This window comes from Phasianus colchicus, chromosome 22, assembly GCF_987193195.1.
Source record: "Phasianus colchicus chromosome 22, bPhaCol1.hap1.1, whole genome shotgun sequence".
In the NCBI taxonomy this organism is placed as follows: Eukaryota; Metazoa; Chordata; class Aves; order Galliformes; family Phasianidae; genus Phasianus; species Phasianus colchicus.
Window position 1 is genome coordinate 3,862,586 of NC_143457.1, and position 23,575 is coordinate 3,886,160.

General features: G+C 40.1%; 1 protein-coding gene across 13 annotated transcripts in view; it reads right to left on the reverse strand.

Moving 5' to 3' along the window:
- KIF1B (kinesin family member 1B) overlaps window positions 1–23,575 on the reverse strand; it is an 82,874-nt gene that overhangs the window by 20,886 nt on the left and 38,413 nt on the right. For 9 of the 13 annotated variants that reach the window (XM_090123278.1, XM_090123277.1, XM_090123280.1 and 6 more), the window contains 10 exons: window positions 22,885–23,065; window positions 22,152–22,224; window positions 10,442–10,535; window positions 9,587–9,735; window positions 8,826–9,004; window positions 8,162–8,299; window positions 7,195–7,443; window positions 1,966–2,084; window positions 342–427; window positions 68–197 (listed from right to left, as the gene is read on the reverse strand). In XM_090123278.1, the coding sequence (XP_089979404.1) occupies window positions 68–197; window positions 342–427; window positions 1,966–2,084; window positions 7,195–7,443; window positions 8,162–8,299; window positions 8,826–9,004; window positions 9,587–9,735; window positions 10,442–10,535; window positions 22,152–22,224; window positions 22,885–23,065 (1,398 nt within the window). Of the gene's footprint in view, window positions 1–67; window positions 198–341; window positions 428–1,965; window positions 2,085–7,194; window positions 7,444–8,161; window positions 8,300–8,825; window positions 9,005–9,586; window positions 9,736–10,441; window positions 10,536–13,085; window positions 18,079–22,151; window positions 22,225–22,884; window positions 23,066–23,575 lie in introns of those variants that run through there. The other 4 variants (XM_090123287.1, XM_090123288.1, XM_031613330.2 and 1 more) reach the window with 2 other exon arrangements.

Here is a 23,575-nt window from a genome sequence, read left to right on the forward strand (position 1 = left end):
CACTGACTGAAATTGTCCGAAATTCTCCTTAGGTTCTTAAAAAAAATACTACATATTTCTTGCTTACCTAGCTCATTCATTCTGTTTATCTCCTCTGGAGGAGTGATAACCTCTGAATTCTGTCCCTGCCCTTCCACAATTCTTAATTCTTCCAATGACAGTCCAGACCGAGTCATCGCGACAGCAGAAAAATCGCTCTGAAAAATTAAGTGAAGTTGCATTTAACAGACACCTGCAGTTTCCTGTTTTCCCACGTCCTTCTTCCTCTGTTTGAATTAATATTTCTCTTAGAAGCACAAGCTATTGTGCTCAAAGATACTTAATTAAATTTTAACACTTACCTTATCAAAATATTCATTATCAAATGAAATTTTAGCTGTGCCTGACTGTCGAATACCAGATCCATAATCTGGGGCTTCTTCATCAGCTAAAAAACATCAAGAAGAAAGGAAAAAAGCATAATGGAGGAAGAGCAGAGAAAAGCAGTCAACTGCTAACAGAACTCTTCAGTGTGGGAGCTCAAGACAAGCCACCAGTACCATAACTGTGAATATACCTAAACTTTATAGAGGATTCTGAATGCAAAATGACCTTAATACTCATTCTTATTACTTGTTTACATCTAAATATTACAGTTAAACTTAACATAATACAATGACCCTCATGGGGGGTATACCTACATTGATATAAACTGCCATCTAAAATTACCTAGTCATAAATAAAGCAATCACACTAGCAAAGCTCCACAAATACATAATACAAGTTTGAAAGATGGCTCTTGTCCATACGGTCTGTCCATTTCACATCCCCCTCCTATGGAGAGTACCAACAAGGAGGCCCGGTTAAATGCCTGCTACAGTAAATGCATGCTTACAGGAGAAATTCAAGATTCAGAATGTGCTTTGAACCTCCACCTAGAGACCAAATAAAGCCACAGCACTTTTTCAAGACGTGCCCACATTTCAACTTCTAACAGTCATAGTGTATTCCTTTCTAACATCCATTTATTTGGATGACAATGCCATGGAGACCAAACTAAACTAGAAATAAGTCTACTGTACACATTAACATGGATTTTATTTCAGTTGCTGTTTTAGCCCCTGCTAGAGTGATTCTCACGCATCTTCAAGGTCTGAGATTTTATCATACATTCCCATGGAGAGAGAAACTTCCAAGGTTACCACACCTAAATAAAGAAACGTTGGCAAGTAGCCACTGCTAAAAAAGACAAATGATGGGAAGCATCTGTGGCCTTACCAGCATTGATGAAACATGGATAACTACCAAGAGTAAAACTCAACTAGATGATTTCATGGTAAAAAACCCACCGTTAGCAGGTGACTAGAAGGCTCTGACATGCACACAATGGCAGCTCACAATCATATGGAGCAGTTACCAACTCTATATCTACCCTGCTCCAGCATGTTACCTACTTTCTGAGTCTTCGCATATTTTAGCGAGGCAATGAAGTGGAAAACTGCTACTGAATTTTGTTTATATTAGGCTGAAAACTGTTCAGGAGCTTCTTTACATACTATTCAGCCAGAGAATGATGGAGTACACTTCTACACATTACTCAGAAGGGTGGTTTAAGAGGAACAAACAGAGTACATTTGATTTTTTGCGAGTCACCACAATTATCAGACTTGCATATACCCTTGTGTGCTGTTTACACTGGGTGTCAGAAAAAAGAATATTTACTTTATTTTGTGCTGACTTAAAGAGCAGCGTTGCATTCCATCACCATGTTCAAAGCCTCTGGTCAGTGTCATTATTTCAAGGTTTATCCACGCTCGGTCCACATGATTACACTGATGAAAAAGTTTCAATAGCAACTTAATAACAAAGAGAAAGTGTTCTTTGAAACACTAAAATTATTTAGGATTAAGATTTTTTTTTTTTTAAAGCTGCAGCCACACACAGTGCACCAAAGAGCTGCAAAGTAAAGCTCACTGAGTGCCTCACCTGCTATAGCTTGCACTGCTACTCGCAGAAATCCTCGTACTTCTCCCTTCTCACTAACAACAGCTACTCGGTGAATCAGAGGCACGGGGTACAGCAGATTGCTCAGGTATACAAATGCTCTGGTAATAAGAAGGAAAGAAAACACAAACAGCATTAGGCTGTGGTCTGCAAAACCAGACTGAAGCATTTGCTTGGCTAATGGGACATTCAAATCTTCAGACAGTTTACTTTGTTCCATCTCTTAGACCTGTACTGTGGTCTTGTATCCACACTGCCCACACAGGGCTCTCAGCAGTGTCAAGGCTAAGCAAAGCCACAGAACACTCTAGAACACAGAAAACCTGAGACAGAGGGCTGATATTAGTGAGTTACAAAACATATGAGGGAGAACATGTGAGGTGATGGCTTTTTAAAGGTAATTTTAGATGTGCTACAGTTGTAAACAGAGCTGTTAACAAGATGGTTGAAGTCTACTAATGAACTACTATATATAAATAGTATAACAATTATATATAAAGATTTTTTATTTTTTTTATTTTTAATTTTTCCACCCTACAAGCATAGTTTTAAATAAATCAAAAGGGAATTTATATTCTGTGTGCACACGCCTCAAATATTTTAGTGAACAGCTAAAAACACTCCTTAAAACTGAAATCTGACTGAATGTTTTCTACATACGTTAGATAACATTGCATGCAGAGGAATCAGAAATTCCCCAGTAAATGAAAACTCATCTGCCAGGTGTCCTGGAAGGCACAGGGAATGCATGGATAGTGGAAGACTGATAAATATCCTTCAAGTATTACATTTCTGTCTTTAAAAACACAACTTACTCCTATAGCAACCATTTAGAAATTATGGTTTACAGTAGGAATAACAGCATTTGGGGCCAGCACAGGACAATCCTGCTATACAATAATGTGCAAAATCGTATATAACTACAAGAAGGGTCTATTTTGGTACAGCTAATATGTTTTATTGTACATATTTTAATTATTAAATGTGGAGAAGCCCAGCAAGGCAGGTAAGAGATGGTTCTCAACAAGGGGAAAATAAAGGAAGAGTGATCTAAGTGGGCAGCTTCAGAGTTCAGATGGCTGAGATGAACATAAGTTTAACCAATAGTTTTACCAGTTGCTAATTAAAAGTGGCTAACTAATTACATAGGGAATTATTATGAATTTATGCAAACTAAATTATACTGAAACTTCAGTGATTTGTTTAGCTGGATTTGCTGCTTGCGGTCCTTTTTATTAATCTTAAATAAGCATAATTAATTTTTCAGGTTTATAAGTTTCCTAGTTTAACATTCATGGGAAAGTCCTGTGCAACAAAGCAGGACAGAGAACTCAGAATATTCACTGCCTCTGCTTGGTGCCATCAGCTGCATTGCTTCCAAATTCATCCCAATTCAGTTGCTCGTGACAAATAGCTGAGAACCAAAGCAAGGAAAGGTAAGTGCTCCTCCATGGTTCCCATGCCTGCTCTCAGAATGAATCATCGTGGAATGACAAGGCAATCAAATGTGTCAGCTGTGAACCAAAGGGATCAAAATAAGGCTACTGAAAATGAAATGGTGACAAAACGCAACAGAAAAGAGAATGATTAATAAAGCTCTAAAAGTAACAAACCAAAACAAATTAAAGTGATACGATGACAAAAACTGCAACTTAACATTTGACTACGATTAGGATCTAACTCCTTTTCAGTCTGCTCCCAAGTGAGGTAAACACTGATAAAGCAGGGGAAGGGAGGAGATATTAAATTTCAAAGTAACGAAATTGGATTATTTTCCCCCCCCCTAAAGAAGCGTTTTTTTGTTTTCAGCTTTGAAACTTCAGGCAGTGCTCATTTGAAAAAGCAGCATCCCACCATGCAGAAAGAACAGCCCCACACTAACAGACCAGAATTGTTCACTCAGACCAGGCGAGGGGTGGCTGTCAGGAAGGCAGTTCTGGGCTCATCAGGAAAAAGGACTTTGAAAACCACATTTGAAGGGAGGGAGAGCAGATATTTTCCCCTACAGACAGGAATACTCTACCAGTACATACACAAGCAACGGTTTCATAACCAATAGCAGCACTCAGTACAGAAGCCTTCCCACTGCAAAGCCAAACGACTAGAAAGTAAAAATTTTAACTGCATGAAAAATATATTTTTGAACATATGAGTCAAGTTCTGAAGCTGCTATCCAATGTACAGCCACCAAAGCATTCAGCTTCACTAACAACTGCACTTTTGCCACCTCAGCAGAAAGCCAAAGAGGTATTTCTCATTGCCCTTAATGCCTTTCCATCCAGCTACCCAGCTCACTTTAACTTAGAGAAAGGAAAGCACATCATGCAAAAAGTCTTCAGCTTCCTCTCTGGTGAAGTCGATGCTATCTTCTGTAGAATGGAGAGCCACCATACGTGTGCTGTACAGAGGAAAGAGCAATTCTATGCTGCAATGCTCCTCTGGGTGCCATTCCTTCTGCTTCGTCCTAAGTCAGCATCAGGTTGGAGTGGATGAAATATTAAGGTTATCCTTCTCCTCTTCCCCACACCTGGGGGGCTCCCACTCCCCAGACAGCCCATACATGTGTCCCCCTGCACCTCAGCCCAGCAGACTGAAAGGGGGGAGTCGGATTAGCAGAAAAATTGGTGAGGTAAAATAGCATATACTCACAACAAGAACTAGAAATGAAATTTAACAAACACAAACTGGAAATCAAACAAAACCAACAGAACTCAGAATGACAACAGATATTTTTAAATGAACAGGTCAAGATTTAAAGTGTCCCATCACCCTCTCCCACCTCCCTTAAAAACATAGCAAATGTTTGGTATGTCACACAACTAAAAGGAATCAGCCTTAAAAACATCCCAACACGCCAGAAGAGATGGCTAAAGGGACCAGCTCTTTTTTACCCCCTTTTCTTTCTTCCTGAATTACAGTACAAGTAGAAGGCCATCACAGAGCAGATGAAAGAAAAAATACCACAATGGCCAAGGAGTTGGACAACTACATGATCAATCTCTCCTTATCCTCTCCTTCATGACCTGAACACATTATTCCTTTTGTTCCACGTTGCACAACATGTAAAGCAGTACATGGTTAATCAAAAGCACAAGAATGTTGGTTTTGTTATAAACTGAATGCTATCATGTTCTCAAATTAATTGCTACCTAATGGACACATCCTCTGATACTCTAAGATACACTGTCCAAAAGTAGAATCCTTATGTTGTAATACAATGAGGAATCAAAGCTGTTTTTCCTGCTGATTGGGGTTAAATACCTTTCTGCTGACAGAATCAGCACAGCAGGAAAACACAATGGATCTAACCAGCAAATGGGAAAAAAATCTCTGATCAAAAATAATACAAAGTTTCACTCCTCAACACAATCCACAACACAAGCAAAGCCCTTTATTACGTGGAGCTTACATGGCTCAGGACAGTTCCCTTAACTGCTGCAGCATCGCATGAATGTCTGCAGACAGAGCTCAGTATTCTTAACACATGGAAATGGGAAGCAAGCTGTGTAACTGCCAGGAAGCACAACTGCTCTCACTGTATGCTGCCTTTGCTCAGCTTGTGTTTCCTGAAGTCTGTGAAATAAAGATGAATAGTCCAACTTTTTCCCAAGCACTGACAGCCCTGTGCTGAAAGAACATGCACAAGAGAAGGCGCTCAGGATGCCAGCACTGTCACAGAAAGCAGCCTCGCCTTTGCAAACAGTGCACGTGTGCTTTAACCAGCTGACAGCCACTACCAAGCCTTGGGCTTTCCCAGAATGACTCCTGTGGATCACATTAACCTGAATATTAAGTGTTATTAAACACATTATCAGACACTGCACATAAGGGTGCAAACTCACAGAGATCAAAGAGGACTGCTGCAGTTACCTGCATCTCTAGTAACCAGAATTTTTGTTTTGACAATAAGATCAAGAGAGTTTCAAGTTTTAATTGCAATCGGTTAATAGATCCACTACAGACAAAGAATGAGGTTACACAATACAGCTGAACTAATCTAAAAGCTTCTTTTCTTGTTCTTTTCAGAAGAACAAACAGACCCTCATTTTTACAAATAATGCAGCTGAGTTCCCTGCATGTGAAGAAACCATATAAAAGATCCCGCTTTCCTAACCAGGATCGTCTTCTCTTCTTACAATCACAGAAAAGGTTAAAGTCAAGTTCCTCCTCCTTTGTTCCTCCCTTCCACCTGCCATGCAGCCTCACCCCCTCATATTTCATACAACAGCTGTGTTGACCACCTGCCTTGCTGCTTTGCAAGCAGACTGGCTCACACAGTGACCAAATAAGAAGAAATGTAGTTGGGTGAGTGGTACCAGAACAAAGGGGAGAACAGTCACTAAATACAATCTTTCAGTTTCTTGCCATGACTTACACGTTGCTACTCATTTGATCAAGACTATCTGTGGAGTAATAATAGGAAGTAGGAGTTTTTTTTAACGTAACTTGCTGTACTTCTGGTCCACAGCACAGATTGAGGTCTGATAACACCTTAATCATATCTGGATTGGTGAAATCGAACAAATAAGATGTCTAAAATACATTAGGCCAGCTTGTTGTGGAAATTCAAGCATAGCATATGGGGAACACACTGATAAACACAGCAGCCAGTGATTTTTAACGATGATAACCTTTTGCTACACGACACAGTCTGAGTCACACTATCTGAGAATCAATCTCAAAGAATACTCTTCCTCATCCAGAAAGAGCCACTCTCCCTTCTCCACATGCCATCTTCTCTTCCCACACAGAGGATGCTAGATGAGTTTTCCAAAAATAAACGTGATGAACTAGACTTAAAGAGTTCCCACCATACTCTGATATTCTCTTCCATATGAGAAAACTAGGCAGTACAACATCATCTTCGTGATCTTGCAATGGCTAAATAGAGCACTGCTATAAATAAGGCTTAAATACCATACAGAAGCAAAACCATATTCATTCTATGCTGTGACTTGTCTATAACTAGAAATATATTCACTGTCACACTTAAATACTGTTTTCTCAATTATTACTTTGGCCTTCACGGCTTCCAACAGCAGAATTTAAAACTTAAGGTGTTAAACTATATTCATTCTTTTGGAATTCCAATTTATGAAGATGGCTATTTTGGCTGCCTGCACAGATATTCTATGCAACACAAGGCATAGACACTGCAACCTACAGCAAGAGCTGGTCCCTTTTGGCCATTCTCACAGTAACCTCACCAACCTTCCCACTAAAATGAACCAAGGGGATCGGTCGTAAAACGGGTCGTGCCCATCATTGAAGAGGTCTGATCCCTCCTCTGTTCCAGCGTCGGAGCCAGTATCATCCACAAAGGCCTCATCATCAAAGTCCTCCATCTCATCCTGCTGCTCATCAGCCAGTTCAGTGATGTCAGAGTCAGCCGTGGAGAAAGTGGGGGAGGGCGTGCGATCAGCAAGACGCTCATTCACGCAGCCATGGAAAATGGGGGAGCTAGATATCAGTTAATGGAATACTCATTAACACAGTGAGGGGAAAGAAGAATGCTTCATTTAACAGTCGCCTGTTGCCATCAGCACAGAACCCAAGTGAACGACAAGCAAAGGCTTCAAACCATCTCAAATGGAATGAAACATATGGAAAGGGATTGCTAACAGAGCCAGGAAAAAGAGCATCCTTGGACCGAGTTTGAATAAACAGGAAATGAATACGAAGATGGGTGAACATACAGATACTGACAGCACATCCACTTAACAGAACAATTCTTATTTCCAACATGCAATGACTTTTGTAAATAGAAATATTGTCAAGATGCAGCCATTAGGTAATCCTTGTTTCACAAGGACTTAAATTATTTGAACCACACGCGTAAGTAAGGCGCTGGACCACTTTTTCCATCCATTCCAGTGTTCTTCATGTTCTCTGTGCACTCCTCCAGTGATTTAGAAAGCACTTAGCTAGGCAACTTTATAAAAAAAATAAGGTTAGAGCTTACTTAGTGTTCAGTTAAATCAGATTCTCCAACATTGTACAAGGACTGGCAACTGTAAAAAGAATAGTTTCTGCTCTTCGCTATAGTTTCAGTCTGTCAAAAATCCCTGCAAGACAGCACACAAAACAGACACTAAGCAGCTCTACAGCCACACTCAGAGTTAATCCCATCCACGCACTGAGGAGAGCTGTACCGGGAGCTGAGGTTATCATCACATACCTTCCAACCAGCTTGAACCAGTGAAACCGATCATAAAAAGGGTCACTGCCTGTCATTGTGCTTTCACTCTCATCCTGTGTGCTGGATGCCATTTCCCCAGCTCGGTCGTACATCTCACGCATCAGGTCCAACCGCTGCCTGCACAGAAGAAAGAAGGATTCAAAAGTGAATATAGAGAGGGGGAAGAAAAATAACAATAGCAACAACAAAAATTCACCTATACCAAATTATAAATAGGGAAAGAAAAATATAAAAGGGAGGAGTGCGTAGCACTGATTTCTGTACTGTATGAAACTCACGACACGGAAGGGATTTGGGAAAATATTTGCGGGCTACACCCACAAACCAAGAAACAGGGTCACTTCTGAAGAGTACATATATGCTGGATTCAATTCAAACTTCTAACCATGCTTCTTTGACATCTAGTTTTGAATTTTTTTGCTTTTTTTTTGTATCATACAATGTTGCTGGGTAATTCAAGGCAGTTTTCGCAGAAAGCTGGCATTTATAACACGCTGTACTGTCTGCAAAGCTGGCATTTGGAATGACACAGAAAGCCAAATAAAACAGAGAATGAACAGCAAGGGATGAAATTTTTCAGTGAAGCTCTTTTGAGAAGTTCTTTGGATATAAAGAAGTTTGTTCTCCAGTAACATTTGCATACTTGAGTTTTTCTAAGGACCAGTAATGTGTTGCTCCATTCTTCAGATCCTGGACTTCCACAGCTACCACTGTCCGGGGAAACGGCCTGTTGTCCTGGGTCTTCTCCATCTCAGGGGGCAAAAGCTCTGGTGGCAGTGGTGAGTAGAGGGTGTCAGTCAGCAGGACAAACTGAAACTGTACCTGAATGGAAAAAATGTTCAGAGAAATCAGATATCAGTATCTGACAGAGGGGACAGGCATAACCTAACGCAATGTACGATGGAAGTCTGAATTCTGCCTCTGTGAGTAGACTCAATTTTGTTAATTCGTGGGATTTTTTTGTTTGTTTTAATTAAATAGCACAAAACATTTTTCAGCTGAATACACATAGCTCTCTCTTAGCAAAGCAGAGGTCTGGAAAACTACAGACTTAGCATACCCTGCAGCATTCACTTTCTCTTAGGGAGATAATTGACCACATGAAGTTATAACTGAAAAGGAAAACTGAGGCCCCAGGGGAAATCTGCATGCACATGTGTTTATGATATGGACAGGAACCGCATAAGGGAAATGAAGAATATCCATCAAATTTGCATAAGATACTCATTCAACCAGAAGTCTGAATCAGAGAGGTCTGTGATTTTCTGAACCCTTTAAAGCCCAAACCAATAATTTAAAAACATATAAGTTTAACGACAGTAAGAGACTCAGCATTTAAAGGAGGACTACACAGCCAACAGCAATGAATCAGAAAATTCAAAAAGATACTTTGCATGCTTCTACCTTTTTCTTTAATTCTACGCTGATCGCATTGGCTTCTTTCAGATATACAGCATTTCCCCAGAGCTGATCCCTCAGTGAAGTGAATTGATGAAACTTCCATTTCCTGAAAGCCCACTGTGCGAGCTCATACTCGTGTCGTGTCCAGGTCACTGGGAAGAGTAAAGAAAGAAAGAGAACACTAAGCCATCACACGCAATATCAAACACTACTGCTGGGTGTGCCATCAAATCCTCAATACCTTTGTTGGGAGAGAAAAACATAAAACAGAAATCTGCACTTTTACTATTCAGCAAGGAAAAGCTAGATTCTCACTACTGGCACCAGAGTTAAAATGTCAAGTAAGAGGATATGGGACAGAAAAAACAAAAACATCCTATTTCTATTATTTTAAATCAGCAATTAGCAAACATTAAGAGCTAAAACACAGGAATGAAAACAAGTATCACAGAATTAATAAAGCTCTGTCTATTGTCCAGAAATTGAATTATTCAGGGATGTCACAGTACATAAGAATTCCTATGAAGGAGAAGAAAAAAAAGTGAATTCAAAAATCAGAACAAGGAAACAAAAGCAACAGGAATATTTAATATTCTTCATTAGTACCAAGAGACAGAATCCTTCAAATTCAAAATCACCAAATCAAAGTTTATAATTAAACTAAGCTAGTCTATACTTCAATTGATTTTGAGGACATGGATCAACTATTTATGTGGGACACTCTGTGAACACATACTTTCCAATTTTATACTGTGATAATTACATATGGAGAATATTTACGTTTTATCTTTCGCAGGAGATGTTATAGCAACTGTTTAGGCTTGATTGTGCCCAAATTGTTTTCAGCTCCAAACTCACCTTCCTCCTCCTCTTCCTCCTCCTCTGTTGTTTCAGCTGCCAAGGATCGTGTCTCCACCTGCTTCTGCAAGGCCTGCAGCTTACTCTCATAGTCCTGTGGGGAGAGAGGAGATACTGTGTAGGAGGACAGACGAAAGCAAGAACAGCCAAGAGACACAAACATCAGATGGAATGACAGACAAAGAACAGATACATAAAGACATCTCTGTCACAGGCTAACAACTATTGTTTTAGTATAATCTGCCCTTGGAAAATAGAGAGACAGTATGCAGAGGCCAACACAACCAAGACACTGTCACTGTTCTTTTTAAACCAAAGAGATCCGTGCTCAAGGCAGCTGTAAGAAGAAAATGTTTAGGATTAGATTTTTTGGTAAAGGCTGAAAAATGTGGATTTTCAGGAGCATGCTTGCAGGAACATGAGAGACAGACAAAGAAGAGTATGAAAATAAATAAGAGGATTATTCAGCTTCATATTCTCAAACAGAAAGATTATCAGCACCATTATTCTGTCTTTTGATACAATTAAATTCATTTCAAATTCCAGAAAAATGGCATTTTGTTTTCAATTATACTTCCCTTTCAGAGGCATAAGTGCTGTATTTAATACAGCAGAAGATGAAATATTACTTCAAAAAAAAGGTTGAGCTTATTTAAGGCAGAAGTGTGTTAACTCCAAACGTGTTCCATGCCTTAATCCAATAGACAGACCCAGGAAGTTCTTCCAAAGGGAAAGGCAAGGCTTACAGAACTCTGTACCCCAGTTCCATATGCATGTGTGTATTTGGGACACTTGGGGTTTCCTGCTCAGCATCTTCATGCCTTGAAATAAATGCTACCACAACCATTTTTGCGTTTGCTGGTAAAGCAAGTGCTTCCCACTGCTCTGTGTTTTTTTTTTTCACACCAATTCCTATTTTTCACAGTTCTTTTAAGATATTTAGAATAGATAGTCACCATGCTCCTGACCCCAGAGCCTGCCTCATTGTTTTCAAGTTAATCCTTTGGCACGTGTTACAAGGTAAATCCACTCCTTAAGGTTTTTCTACAAGGATAAGGGGGCAAACATCCAACGACTCAGGAGGAGCATTACAGAGTTATTAAGGAGAATTCTTGCAATCACTCATCTCTTATCCCCATCTCCTCTCTTGCACAGTCCAAAGTCCTAAAACTCTTCCCAATGTACTGCTTGCACTGATGCAGTTTTCAAGACTGACAGCTACAGAGGGAAAGCTTTGCACTGTCCTCCCATTCTGCTGAAGTCTCCCACTTGAACAGTTCCATTACTTTGTTCTCCCACAGCAAGAAAAATATTCAATGCTGTTAAATTTGGTGCGAACACATTGTGACAAACTATCAGTCAAAAACCTTTAGGGAGTATTCTGAAAGAAGATGGATGTTAAAGGCGTTCTTTTAAGTGATATTTCCTGGAGGTGCCATTAATAAATGGTAGCTGCGCTCTTAGAACATGCTGAAAGTGTCAAACTTTAATTAGTGAAGATCCTACACACCCCATGGCTTTAAGAAGAGGAAACCAAACTGTTAAAGACAAACAGCCTTTGTATGACAGCCTACTTTCATGCTCCTCCTTCTGCACCCATATCTGCTGCAGTCCCTCCCAGGTGCACACACACAGCAGCAAGAGAAGCACACACTGAATGGACAGAAGTCCTTATTTTGACATCACTTCTGAAATTCTCGACAGTTCACCATAAAGCTACCCCACACTTAATGAGCTTGCTTCAGATGTATCTGTAGCTCTGAAATACCTGCAGTATTCATAGAAGTTCGTTAACAGGAAGGCATCCTCTTTGGTCTCCCCCCCACCCCCACCATCCATGTAGATAATGCCACATTTCAAGTAAGATAAAAGGGGTTCCATTGTGAAACACTCCTTTCAGAATGAGAAAACAAACCTGCTGCATTCATTCATTCAAAACCAGGCTTGCTTCTCACCTTTACTCTGTACTTTCAGACTTCTGAACCAAGTAAATGCATCATTTGTACATTTAAACACTAAATACTTGATTTTTTTTTTTTTTTTTAACATCTCCACACTAACAAAATACCCATTACTTTTAGAACTAAGCAGAACTGAAGTTTATTTCCCCACAACGTAAGTAAGAAATGGGTGCCACTTATCTAAGCAGAAAAACAGCACTCTGGTTGCCTCCTGGCACTTGACGTAATGGCAGTACTTAAAGTAATTGGCCGTGAGCAACAGAAGGAGGGTGAATTTCAGGTTGTTTTGCTTACAGAAGGTTCACTGACTAGGCTGTAAAAAGGGCTGGTTTGCTCTGCTGAGACACTGAGCTCTCCAGAGCAGTTTTCCAGATCTGATCAGTGATTATACACTTCTTATTGTCAGCACCAACAGAAAATCCCTTGTGCTCAGACCAGGCCAAAGCTGTAAGGATCAGACCAGACCAGCTTTTAAACCTTGTATCAGCTGGGATGCTCTGGACCCAGGTGGTGATTGCAGAGGTACTGGGATGTATTCAAGTCCTTCCCATAACTGGACCGATTTACAAGAATCAGATTGAGGAACAATAAAGGAAACCTTAAATTTAACTGAGCTAGAACAAAACCAACCCCAAGACAAGACAAAATCAGGCCAAGCTTGCAAGTTTCATTTCCATTTCACTGAGACAAGTCTGACACTTACAAGAGTATTTCATAGTTTATTGAAAGAGCACTTGTTACAATACAAACCAGTTCTGCTTTTCACGAGGCAGATCCTTGCTCTTAAGACAATCCAAAAATGGTTTTTTTCTTAAAACAATGGACAGATCTGAAAATCCCATTTAATTCAAAGGCAGTTCACTGCTTTCTTTACAGTACAAATGGGCACACAGCATAGAATTATTTGGCAGCTTCTGAAGAGTTTCAAAGGATAGTGTCAAAGTCAAATCTCAACATATAAAGTAATAAAGGACAAACTTTTAACATATAAGGGATAAAGGACAAACAGTGAGAGAAATATTGAAACCGTGCTGAATGCACTGATAAAAATAGCATCCTCTAATTCGACAGATCCTGCTTTCACATGGCGTGAGAAAGGATGTTAAAGTCAATCAGAGGAGCATTAGTGGCATGCATTTCCCCACCCAACCCCTAATCCACGTGTTCCTAGTGAGTCTTAAGGATATTTAAGAAATGATCACTATGGCACAGGTGGATATCAGCCAGCTGTCAAAGCACACAGCACATCAGCACTTAGCAATGGCGATCAAACTTCCTACAACAGCACTCCCATCATGGATGCAACATTCCTGTTAACCTGAATGCCTTTTCACACAGTACTCTATGCAAGCAGCTGCATTAGTGTTCATTCTGCACTACTGGGGCAAATAAAAGTGAGAAGTGTGCGTTTCTCTGACCGCTACAAGGAGATCCATGAGTTCTCACACTGTTTCCCTTTTAAGATGAGGCACTTCATTTTAATTAATACTCAATTCTAAAAGTGGCTAACTATTTTAAAGGATTTTTTTTCCTCCAAAGTTTCACTTGCATAGTATCCTTCTAAAACCCAGGAAGAAAGCTATCCTGACAGCCACTGCTCCTATTTCTTTGTCATCAAACCACGAGACAAGAACACAAGCAGGGCTGTTGCTCCAGCTCTGCACTAAAACAGTGGGGCAGCAGATTGATGGTAACCTACTGTTCATTTTTGTCACCACCATCCAGACACTTAGAGGTATTTCTTCTCAGAAGTTGGCAAAAAACAGGCCTTCAGTATTTAAGCAACAAATAGCAGGATTTTCAGCCTCATGTCAGTACATGTGCTTGTGTGGACCCCACATCACGTGGAGACTTTGCAGAGGTAGCCACAACCCTCAACAAACAAATGAGACAAGAAAATACTGATTTGTTCTTCTCTTACCACTTAATGCACCCCTGATCATGTATTCCCACAGAGCTGAAAGGATTTTGTACGTTTTAAAAGAGCCCAAGCCTTCCTGAGGATGCGAACGAACTCTGTGCTCCTCCAGGGTAAAGCACAGAGCACTGCTAAAGCAGAATTCTCAATAGAAAGGAACTGCACAGTGCTTGGAGCCCAAAATGTCATTTTGCAAATTTGTCTCAGGCTCAAAGTATTGCTCATCTACAAGGTTTTACTTGAAGAATCAAGGCAATTTTGGACACGGTGTTTTAATTACTTTGTTCAAGTCGGATAAAGCATGAGACAAATGCAAACTGCAATGCCACAGGTGAACAAATTAAATCTGTTGGGAAAACAAACCCATCCCAAATGGGAGGAGCGTTCTGGTAGGGCTGTCAGAGGACTGACTCTGGATCTCCTGTATCAGAGGGCAGTATTCTATCAGTAACACGTGTGCAGAGGCTGCAGTGTTAACGCTTGATTAAACAATACACAAACGATGCGTGGTTGCCATGTGTTACAACCAGCACCCATACCATGCACAGTTGGGAAAAAAAAGGGTAGGACAAGAAACAAAAAGGAAAGTAAGCTTGAGGGACTTCCTACTTTTCTTCAGCTATGTTGAAACATGTAGAAATAACAATTACCAGTAGGGCTCCTATTTCAACCAAAAAAAAAAAAAACCACAAGCAACCTCAAGTAAATCAAGGATATTCGTGCAAAACAGCACAAGTCATTCAGCTGTACAAATGCACTGCAAAGTGGATCAATCTCACCAAATCTGGCATAGTAGGCACGGTGGGTTTTTAATTTTTTTTTTTTTTCCAAGTTAACAGCAAAAATAAATTCTCCTCAAAGCTTTACATTGGCTTACGTTTTGTCCACTGATTCGCAGAAATACGGTCCATCTTACTTTGCACTTTCAGAAATTCAGAAAGAAAAGAGGTTTATAATTAAAACTGGGATGAAACCCCGAACTTATAGAAGTTATTCCTTAATTAGCATTTTTTTCTGTAATTTGTTTGACACGATCTGAAGTGAGATCTGCAAGCATTTGTTTTATGGAAAGCCACTTGCAATTACAGACGCTTCAGATTAAAACAGATATTCAAATTTCTAACTTGCACTTTGAGCGTGGGGAGAAGGAAAACTAATATTATTCTCTCCTATGTGTGACCTTCTCCTTGGTTAAAACAAGTCTTGAAACAGGGGTATAAATCCAAGATCAAAGGCACTAAGATGAGGTACCACATTAGGATGAAACAGTTCTGTTCTCCTGTCTCAATCCCAGTCAATAGCAATCTATACATCTTCCTATGAATAACTACTTCAAGAGTATCCCCAGACTCGTAGCCCAAGAAAACTGGAAACCTAAAGTAAGAATTAGCTCGATGAGGTTTCTTTCTGCACCATTCAGAGAACCAAAAAATCCCAGTTCCTTTCCACAACCCCATGTCATAATTAAAAACTATTCCACTTAGAGATGTGATGGGAATTAGAAAAATTGTATTTCCGAATTATTGCTTCAATCATATATATATTCTGACATAAAATTCCATCCAGACACGTTTAACTGTCACAGCAATTTCATACCAACGATTATGAACTTCAGCAGAAGGACAAAACCATGTCCTGCTCAGGACTGTTGTGGCCCAACAGCTCTTCCTCTACACAAAAAGCCACGTCTTGTCAGCCAACTTTTGGTTTATAGATAATTATTAAGAATTTGAGTTAAGAGTGGAAAATGCTGTACTGAAGAGCCAGATCAATTTAAAAACAGAGGGTCAGTTTCCTTATTTCAAACAAGAAAAAAAGAAAAAAGGCACAAGAAACATTCAATGCTATAAACTAAATTCCTCTTTTGATTGTCTACATAAAACACAGGAGGAAGGCAGTACTTTGTGAGTTCCAGACAATATTTTCAACATTAGAAAAATACTCCAAGACACACACAAAAAAATTGGTAAATGTGCTAGCAGAGAAGTTCTCCCGTCCATGTCCCTCCCTCCAAATCTTCTAGTCTATGGAGAATGTGCTTACAATTTTTCAGAATTTTCTTCCCATCGATGCTGTTAGAACTGCACCAAATCACATGCAAACCACACGGGCTGAAGGGCCGGTACCTTGTGCCAAATTACTCAAGCTCGACCTGGCCAAACCCAAGACAGAAGCAAAGCCAATCCTGGCCATTTCCAAAGAAGCCAGCATTGCCCCCGCTTCTCTCCTCCCCAAGACTAGCCTCGGCCAACTGCTCAGACTGTGGTCTCTCTGCCCGCTTTGAGGTTAGGTGCCGAGAACTGGCGCCTCATCCGCGGGGGTGTCACAAACTGGTTGTAGTGGTTCGGCCGCTCAGTCTGTTTGGGGTGGCTGTTGGCTGCGTGGCCTTCCGTGCCGCCTCCAGCGCCGGGGCTGCAGTAAGGCTGGCGGTGCTGGTGGATGTGCCGCTTCTGCTGGAAAGTCTGCAGGTCTGGGTTCTGCTGCCCGCTGCACAGGGATTCCGATGAGCCCGAGGTCTGACGCCGCAGGGTTTTTTGAGAGCCGTTGTTGAGAGAATTGCTTCTCCAGCGCAACTGAGGCGATGGCTGCTGCTGATTGCTAGGCTGTGACTGCGCGTTCAGCTGCTGCCTGTTAATCTGGATATTATCTTGATTCCTCTGGGGGCCGTAAAGATTCCACAGCTGCTGAGGGTCTTTAGAAGCACCTCTACTTTCTTTTTCTTTGTTTTCATCTTTGTTCTTATCATCATCTTTCGGAATTCTAACCTCAATAACTTCATCCTCTGTGATAATTATGTGAGTACCTGGACTCCACGAGTTCCTATGTTTGGGGTTGCTTTTGAAAGGAAACCGGGGCTTGCGATTTTCAGGCGGGATGAACCGGTGAGGCATATTTTGTCGACGAAGCTGTTTCGCTATTTCCTGCTGCTGCAGATTTTTAAATCGAATCTGTTCTTGCCTCATCCAACGTAATCGCCCACGTCTGAAAGCGGGGTCACCTGCCATTAGCTGAGAAACACGCTCCTCTTTAGCAAGTTCATCATTGTCACTTCTCCTTACATCATCAGGGGGCTTCTTATCCACATCCGCTACGCCAGCAGAGTTTGCAGACTTGGCGTTAGCCACAGCTGCCTGAGCTTTCTCTGCAGACCCTATCAGAGGCAACACCTTCTCCATTTTTAGCATCTTATTTCTAAGAACTTTTATCTCTTCATCCTTCATGTTATTCTGCTTCTTCACTTCTTGCAAAATATCTTCCAGCTTGTCTATATGCACCTTAAGGTCATCCACATCAGTTATTCCTTTACCATTGGCCATAACATCTTCGATTTTCTCATCTCCAACTCCTACCGTATCCCAGACATCACGGGCAACAGCTCGCCATGATTCACGCTCATTTGGATCTTTTTTCCCATACATGGCACAAAGCTCCTTCATTTTAACAATGGCCAAAGCCTCAATCTCCTGTCTAGTGTGCCTGAAGTCATTGAGCGCTACCTCATAGCATATCTCTTTCACAGCCTGGATCTTTAAGTCTGAGATGGTAACCCATTTGGAGTCTTTGCTAAGGCGTCGGCGTTGGGGGATCTGGTACATTTTAATAGGCTCTCGTTTCTTCCCACTGCTGGGGAGGCCACACTTTTTTACAATGGTTTGGAGCTTGCTGGGGGGCAGCTTCTCTCTCAGGGAAGTGATCAGTCTCCAACTCTCCTCACACGATCTCTTGTCCGAATCATCCCCACTATCAGAGTCTGCATCCTTTGGAAAAACAAAAATCAAGAAGTGGCCCCAAAATAACCAAAATTAAAATTGTAAGAAAATGGAAAAGCTAAACAAGAAGTAGCAGGCAAAGAAAACTAAATCAAAAATCAAAATAGAACAAGTGATAAGGCAGTCCCTGAAGACTGAGTGTTAGGACAAACACATCTTCGAGAGTCATGGACTACCAAAATTGGATCTCTTCACTAAATTAACATTATTCTTAGAAATCTTATCATCAGGTAATCTAAACTCTTCCCTCCCAGTCCCTTCCAAAAATCTTTATATATACAACAAGAAAAAAAAAAAAGTTCCTGATTAAAAATAAAAACCAAGTGAAAACTGCACTTCATACATGCTACAAGGACATGCAAATCCCCGCCACACACATTTGCCTTGGTTACTGCTGTTGCTTCTCTCAGCAAATCCTCCCCAGGTAGGTGAATGTAACAGCCATCATAGAAGATGTCATGAGCAGCCAGAGTAAGTCGGGTTAAGACTGGTTAGTAACGTTGCACATAGTTGCAGGGATGCTCAAGTTTAGAATCCGCTTCACTACAACAGCAGCCAGAGAAGGGTTAGACGATAAGAAAAAAATGAAACAGAAGCAGTTGAAAGGTTCAGTGTTAAAAGGACTGTAAGTGCCACTAGGACAGGTGAAGACAGTGGTTCATACTTCAAGACTTGCTACAAGCTAAAAGGATATCCAGAACCAGAGTTTCAGAGGTGTTTGTTTTCCATTTGCCACCTTGTTTAGTTTTAAAAACACAAACAGGTCTTGACTGTCCGAAGAATGAGTTTCAGAAGAATGTAGCAGTAGTAACTTTTTTGTTTTTTTAATTTCAATTGTTTTAACACAAATTCTCAATTTTATATCCTTGATTTGTCCTCTTCTCAAACCCTAGAGCCTGGAGCTTCCACATACTTGCTAAGAGTTATGCTGGTTTTGCTTCTTCGTTACAAGTTTTCCATCTTTCGCTAAATGATTTGGAATGAGCAGTGCTTCAGGTTTCCATATGCTAGGAATGTCTGTTCAGGTATACTGCACCAAAGTTATGCATATCCCCCATTATTGCTTACTGCCACCAGGAATTAAAGTCAGACTACTATTTTTTTTTTTTTCCCCAAAGGAATCACTAATTTAAAGATACCTCTTGAACAAGTAAGAAAAGTCCTATGTATTAGTGTTATCCACTAGAACCCACGTTATCTTCAGTTAAATACAGCAGTCAATCTCCAGTGAACCTCTAGTGTCCCTGTTTTTCACACCAAGTTACAATACACGAAAATTCAGGAACAGTAACTGCCAGTTAGACTAAAACCAAAGGAAACCCAGGTTATTGACTACAAACCACAGGTTCCTGGTAGAAGGCCACACAGAGCAGGGAATACAGCATTTGTCTTGGGAACAATGAAAGGAAGTAAGAAATATCGTTCTGCCCTGTGGTCAACAAGCTCTACAGCCTAGGATTCATTTGTTTGAGCCACTTGTGACCTTACGTATGTTCAATATTTAAGAACAACTTCTACCACTTTCGGTTGAAACAGCAGACTAGAAACAGAACAAACTCCTCATGATTTTACAGCTAACAAAATCTGTAGCCTAAGGAAAAAGCATCTAACAAACTGCATACTGCAGCAGAAATGAAAGATGCCCTAGAGGAAAACACCGTACAAACTGCAGACTCCAAAAGAGGTCCAGAAAGGCAAAACACAAACTACTCAAACATTAAGGCATGAGTTCCACAGGATTATTCTTATAGGTTACAAAATTTCCATACCATTATTGATGGGTAAATTGATGCGTTGCATATAAAAAGATGATTAAGAGACACTATGTGGACTTTGTCTTACATGCACTCAGAGATTAACCAACCTAATTAATATAAGTACGTACCCATACTCTAAGATTAAGTGGCCTCTGCAAAGGCATAATGACCAAGAAAGCCAGAATTTTAGTTCTACTAAACATCTTTTCACATTCAACTTGACAAGTGGTGAATGATTATTTCTATTTCCATGTAATGCCAGCAAGGCATATATCTTTGTTGGAAATAGTAGCCCTTGCCCTCCAAAAACTATCCTTTCTGTGCAGTGCATCCAACTATAAATTAACGCTCTAGTTTGTTGGCATCTCAGGACAAAACCAGAACAGTTTGGTAAACAAATTAGCCAGCATATTATATCCAAGGTTCTAATCTCATTTAGAACAAGAAGAATATAAATATTTCAAAATACATCTTGTATAGTAGTAAGATAAAGGACCTGAGAGTAGTTGGATAATATGGTAACGTAACTGTTAAGTACAGCAACAGAACAATTGGAAGGCACCCCCAGATTTCCCAGTCATTACTCGATTGCTGTTGTAAGCCATCAATCCTGTCCATTCCTGACTCTGCAGAGTCTCTCTGTACAGTGACACAGAAATGCATCCAGAAGTCTAGCTGTCATCTGGAGCATTCTCGTTAAGCAGCGTGAAAAGCAGTATCCTGATCAACAGACCAGTGGTCTCATTTATTATGATCCTTACAGTTAGGAAACCTGCCCTTCAGGAATGCACTGGTAATGCATGAGGGATTGGCTTTCATCTTTGCCCGTTAAGTGATCAGAAAAATCACAACAAGCTTAAAGAAAATACTAACTACAGTATGGTATTAGACAGAAAACTATTCAATAATCTTCCCCTAATCATGAGTATACGGGCAACAAATCTCCCTTCACAAAGCTTGCATCAACACAGCCTCACTTGCAGCAGATCCCCAGACAGCCAATTATCACGTGTATAATTCATCCAGCAGCTTTATGCATGCCAGCCATCACAGTTTAAGGGATGACATTGCATGACTTGTATCTCCTCTGACACAGTCAACACTTAATTGTTTTTTTTTTTTGAAGCAATGCTTTCAGCTACACAAATTTTAACTATGCTGTTGAGGAAACATTGAAGTGTCACATCAGCCTCTTCTCTGAACTAAGTCTGCTTTGACTCAAAGTCTACAGCAACTCCTCTCCATTCAAGAGATTAGTCCCTTGTAATGGAATCGTTAGAAATGGAGAAAGCTTCAAGTGCACTGTGCAATATAAATAAAAAGTGATGTAGCTTCTACATACGGAAGACAGTACTCTGCTCCACTTTGCTTCTGGAAGAAGCATTAAGTGGTTTAAATCCCAACATGCAATTTAAGTTTTCAGGAGCCTCCATCTCACAATAGAAACAATTCAACTGTGATTTTGGAATTTCTATGGTAATTAAGGCACAATTACATTTGAATTCTAACTAAAAGACACACTAATATAGTTAAAGCAAAATCAGGAGACTTGGATTTCTTAAGGAAATCTAAACTTCATCCCTTGTCTTAGTCACATTTTTAAATGCTTGGAAATTGCACACATTTCTATTTGTAATAAACTTCAGAACGTACTGTTCTTGGAAGTCTGAGGTCTTCCTATATTAGAAAATTTATCAGATTTCTTGTTAAAGAAATAGGTGAAATTGTGAAATTCCCATTCTTCTGAAGGAGTTAAAATTCCCTTCGCACACTTGTTCCCTAGTCACAACCCCACCATCAGCAGGTGTAGCATTAAGAACCTTACCATGCAGGGGAAGGGAAAAGGGTTAAAACATGCACAATGCAGCAACATTTTCAGACATTATTCAAAAAAATAAACCTAGCATATAATTGGTCTAGGAACCTCTTTGGCAGCACAAAATTAGTACCTTCTGGTGATCCAAAACAAAAATCAAGGCAAACACCCCAAGAAGTTGATTAGACTACTGAACAGGAACTTCAAAAAACATAAGAGCATAGAGATGCCCTTCTTTAAGCCTACAATTCAAGAAACCTGCCCCCATGAAAGGCTGATTAAAACCTCTTCACTGTCAATTACAATCTTAAATTAACATGAAGCAGCTCACTCACGCTGATCAGAATCCATTGTAGACAATTATTTGACAGCAAAGGGATAACTGCATTGTGCAGACAACCCAAGCAGGTTTCCTAAACTTTCAGATAAGCAAGGATAGGAATCACTGTTTGCCAAAGGTATAGTTAATCTCAAGTAAGGACACATACCAGCCTTTGCTGCTCCAACAAGAGATCTGCTTCCTCCTTCTCCTTCTTATACAAAATCTCCATTTCTTGTAATCTAAAGACAAAATGACAGAAGTAGCCAAAGAGGTCATTATTTTCACGTTGGTGTTACTATATACAGAGAACTAAATTACACTAGTTTAAAACAACAAGAGTAAAAATAGTTCAATTTAAAAGGAATTCCTTTTTGTTATATATACAGCTACTGTCCTCTCTGCCCCTTTAAAATCTAAAATAAATAAATAATAAATCACAACTGACTGGGATTAAGAATCCCCTTCAATCAATTAAGAGGATTTAATTTGTTACACAGGAGATGTCTAGCAGACTGCTATAGAAGTGTATCTAATAGAATGTTGCAGAGCTGTCCTTCGCTGCAACCTGGTCTAGAGTTCAGGACAGGTGTTTAAATGGGATCTATTTATTTATTCACTTATTTTAAAAGGAGACAGAGAGCTGAAACACTCGAGTAAGGTTGAGGAATTTTTCTGAACTTTCACTAGAAGTAGCAGTGACAACACATGGCAGAACAAGCACTGGAATACACTGACAGATGAAGAGTACTGTAACGCCGATGTTTATTTTTGGAAGTCTCACTTAGAAGTCTTCCATACATACATCAGACATCAGTTTTAGGTTTGCCACTGAAACCACTCCCATAGCCAACAGCTGTATCTTTCTTGCTGCAAATAGAAATTCTTAGTTCCTTTAATACCTTTTCTCCATCTCTTGCTTCATGTCAATGCCCTGCTTCTCCAGAAGCTCCCTCTGAGCAAACGTCCAGTCCACAGGCTCAGAGGGAGTCTCAGCTGATGGAGTTTTCTCTCTTTCTGCTCGTGCTTGCTCTGGGTGGTTGAATCGGAAGACGTGGTTTTTACCCATGATGATACGATTTCCTAAAAATAGCAACAGAAATTAATGCTTTCAGGATTCCAAAGCAATTAAAAAAACATCACTGAATCATTCATTCCATTTATCTTCTTGTGTGGTAGCAACAGAGCAGACTGCTCAGTAAGGATTTCAGTAGACATTCGAGTTACTAGGTGACAAGGAAAACAAGAATATTTTGTTTGTAAAAAACAAGCCACTGGTCATATAAAGCATTGCTCACAGAGGACAGCTTCCCCCTCTGAGGTCCAATTAAATGTTCTGCAGGGTTTATTAAAAATTCAAGGACAGACTTGGTCACTGAGGAACACAGCTGGAACAAATAGAATATTCACTGAAACCCATTCCTCTCTTTCAGTGACACCACCAAAACATGGGCAAAAGTCACTTAAGTAGAAACTTCAGCTTAGAAAAGTCTAACTTCAAAATAGGAATGCACACTTTTCTTAAAAACGTGCTTTATGTGTATATTAATTTGAGTCTAATCAGTACGATTTATGGAAGGATTTCATTGCTTC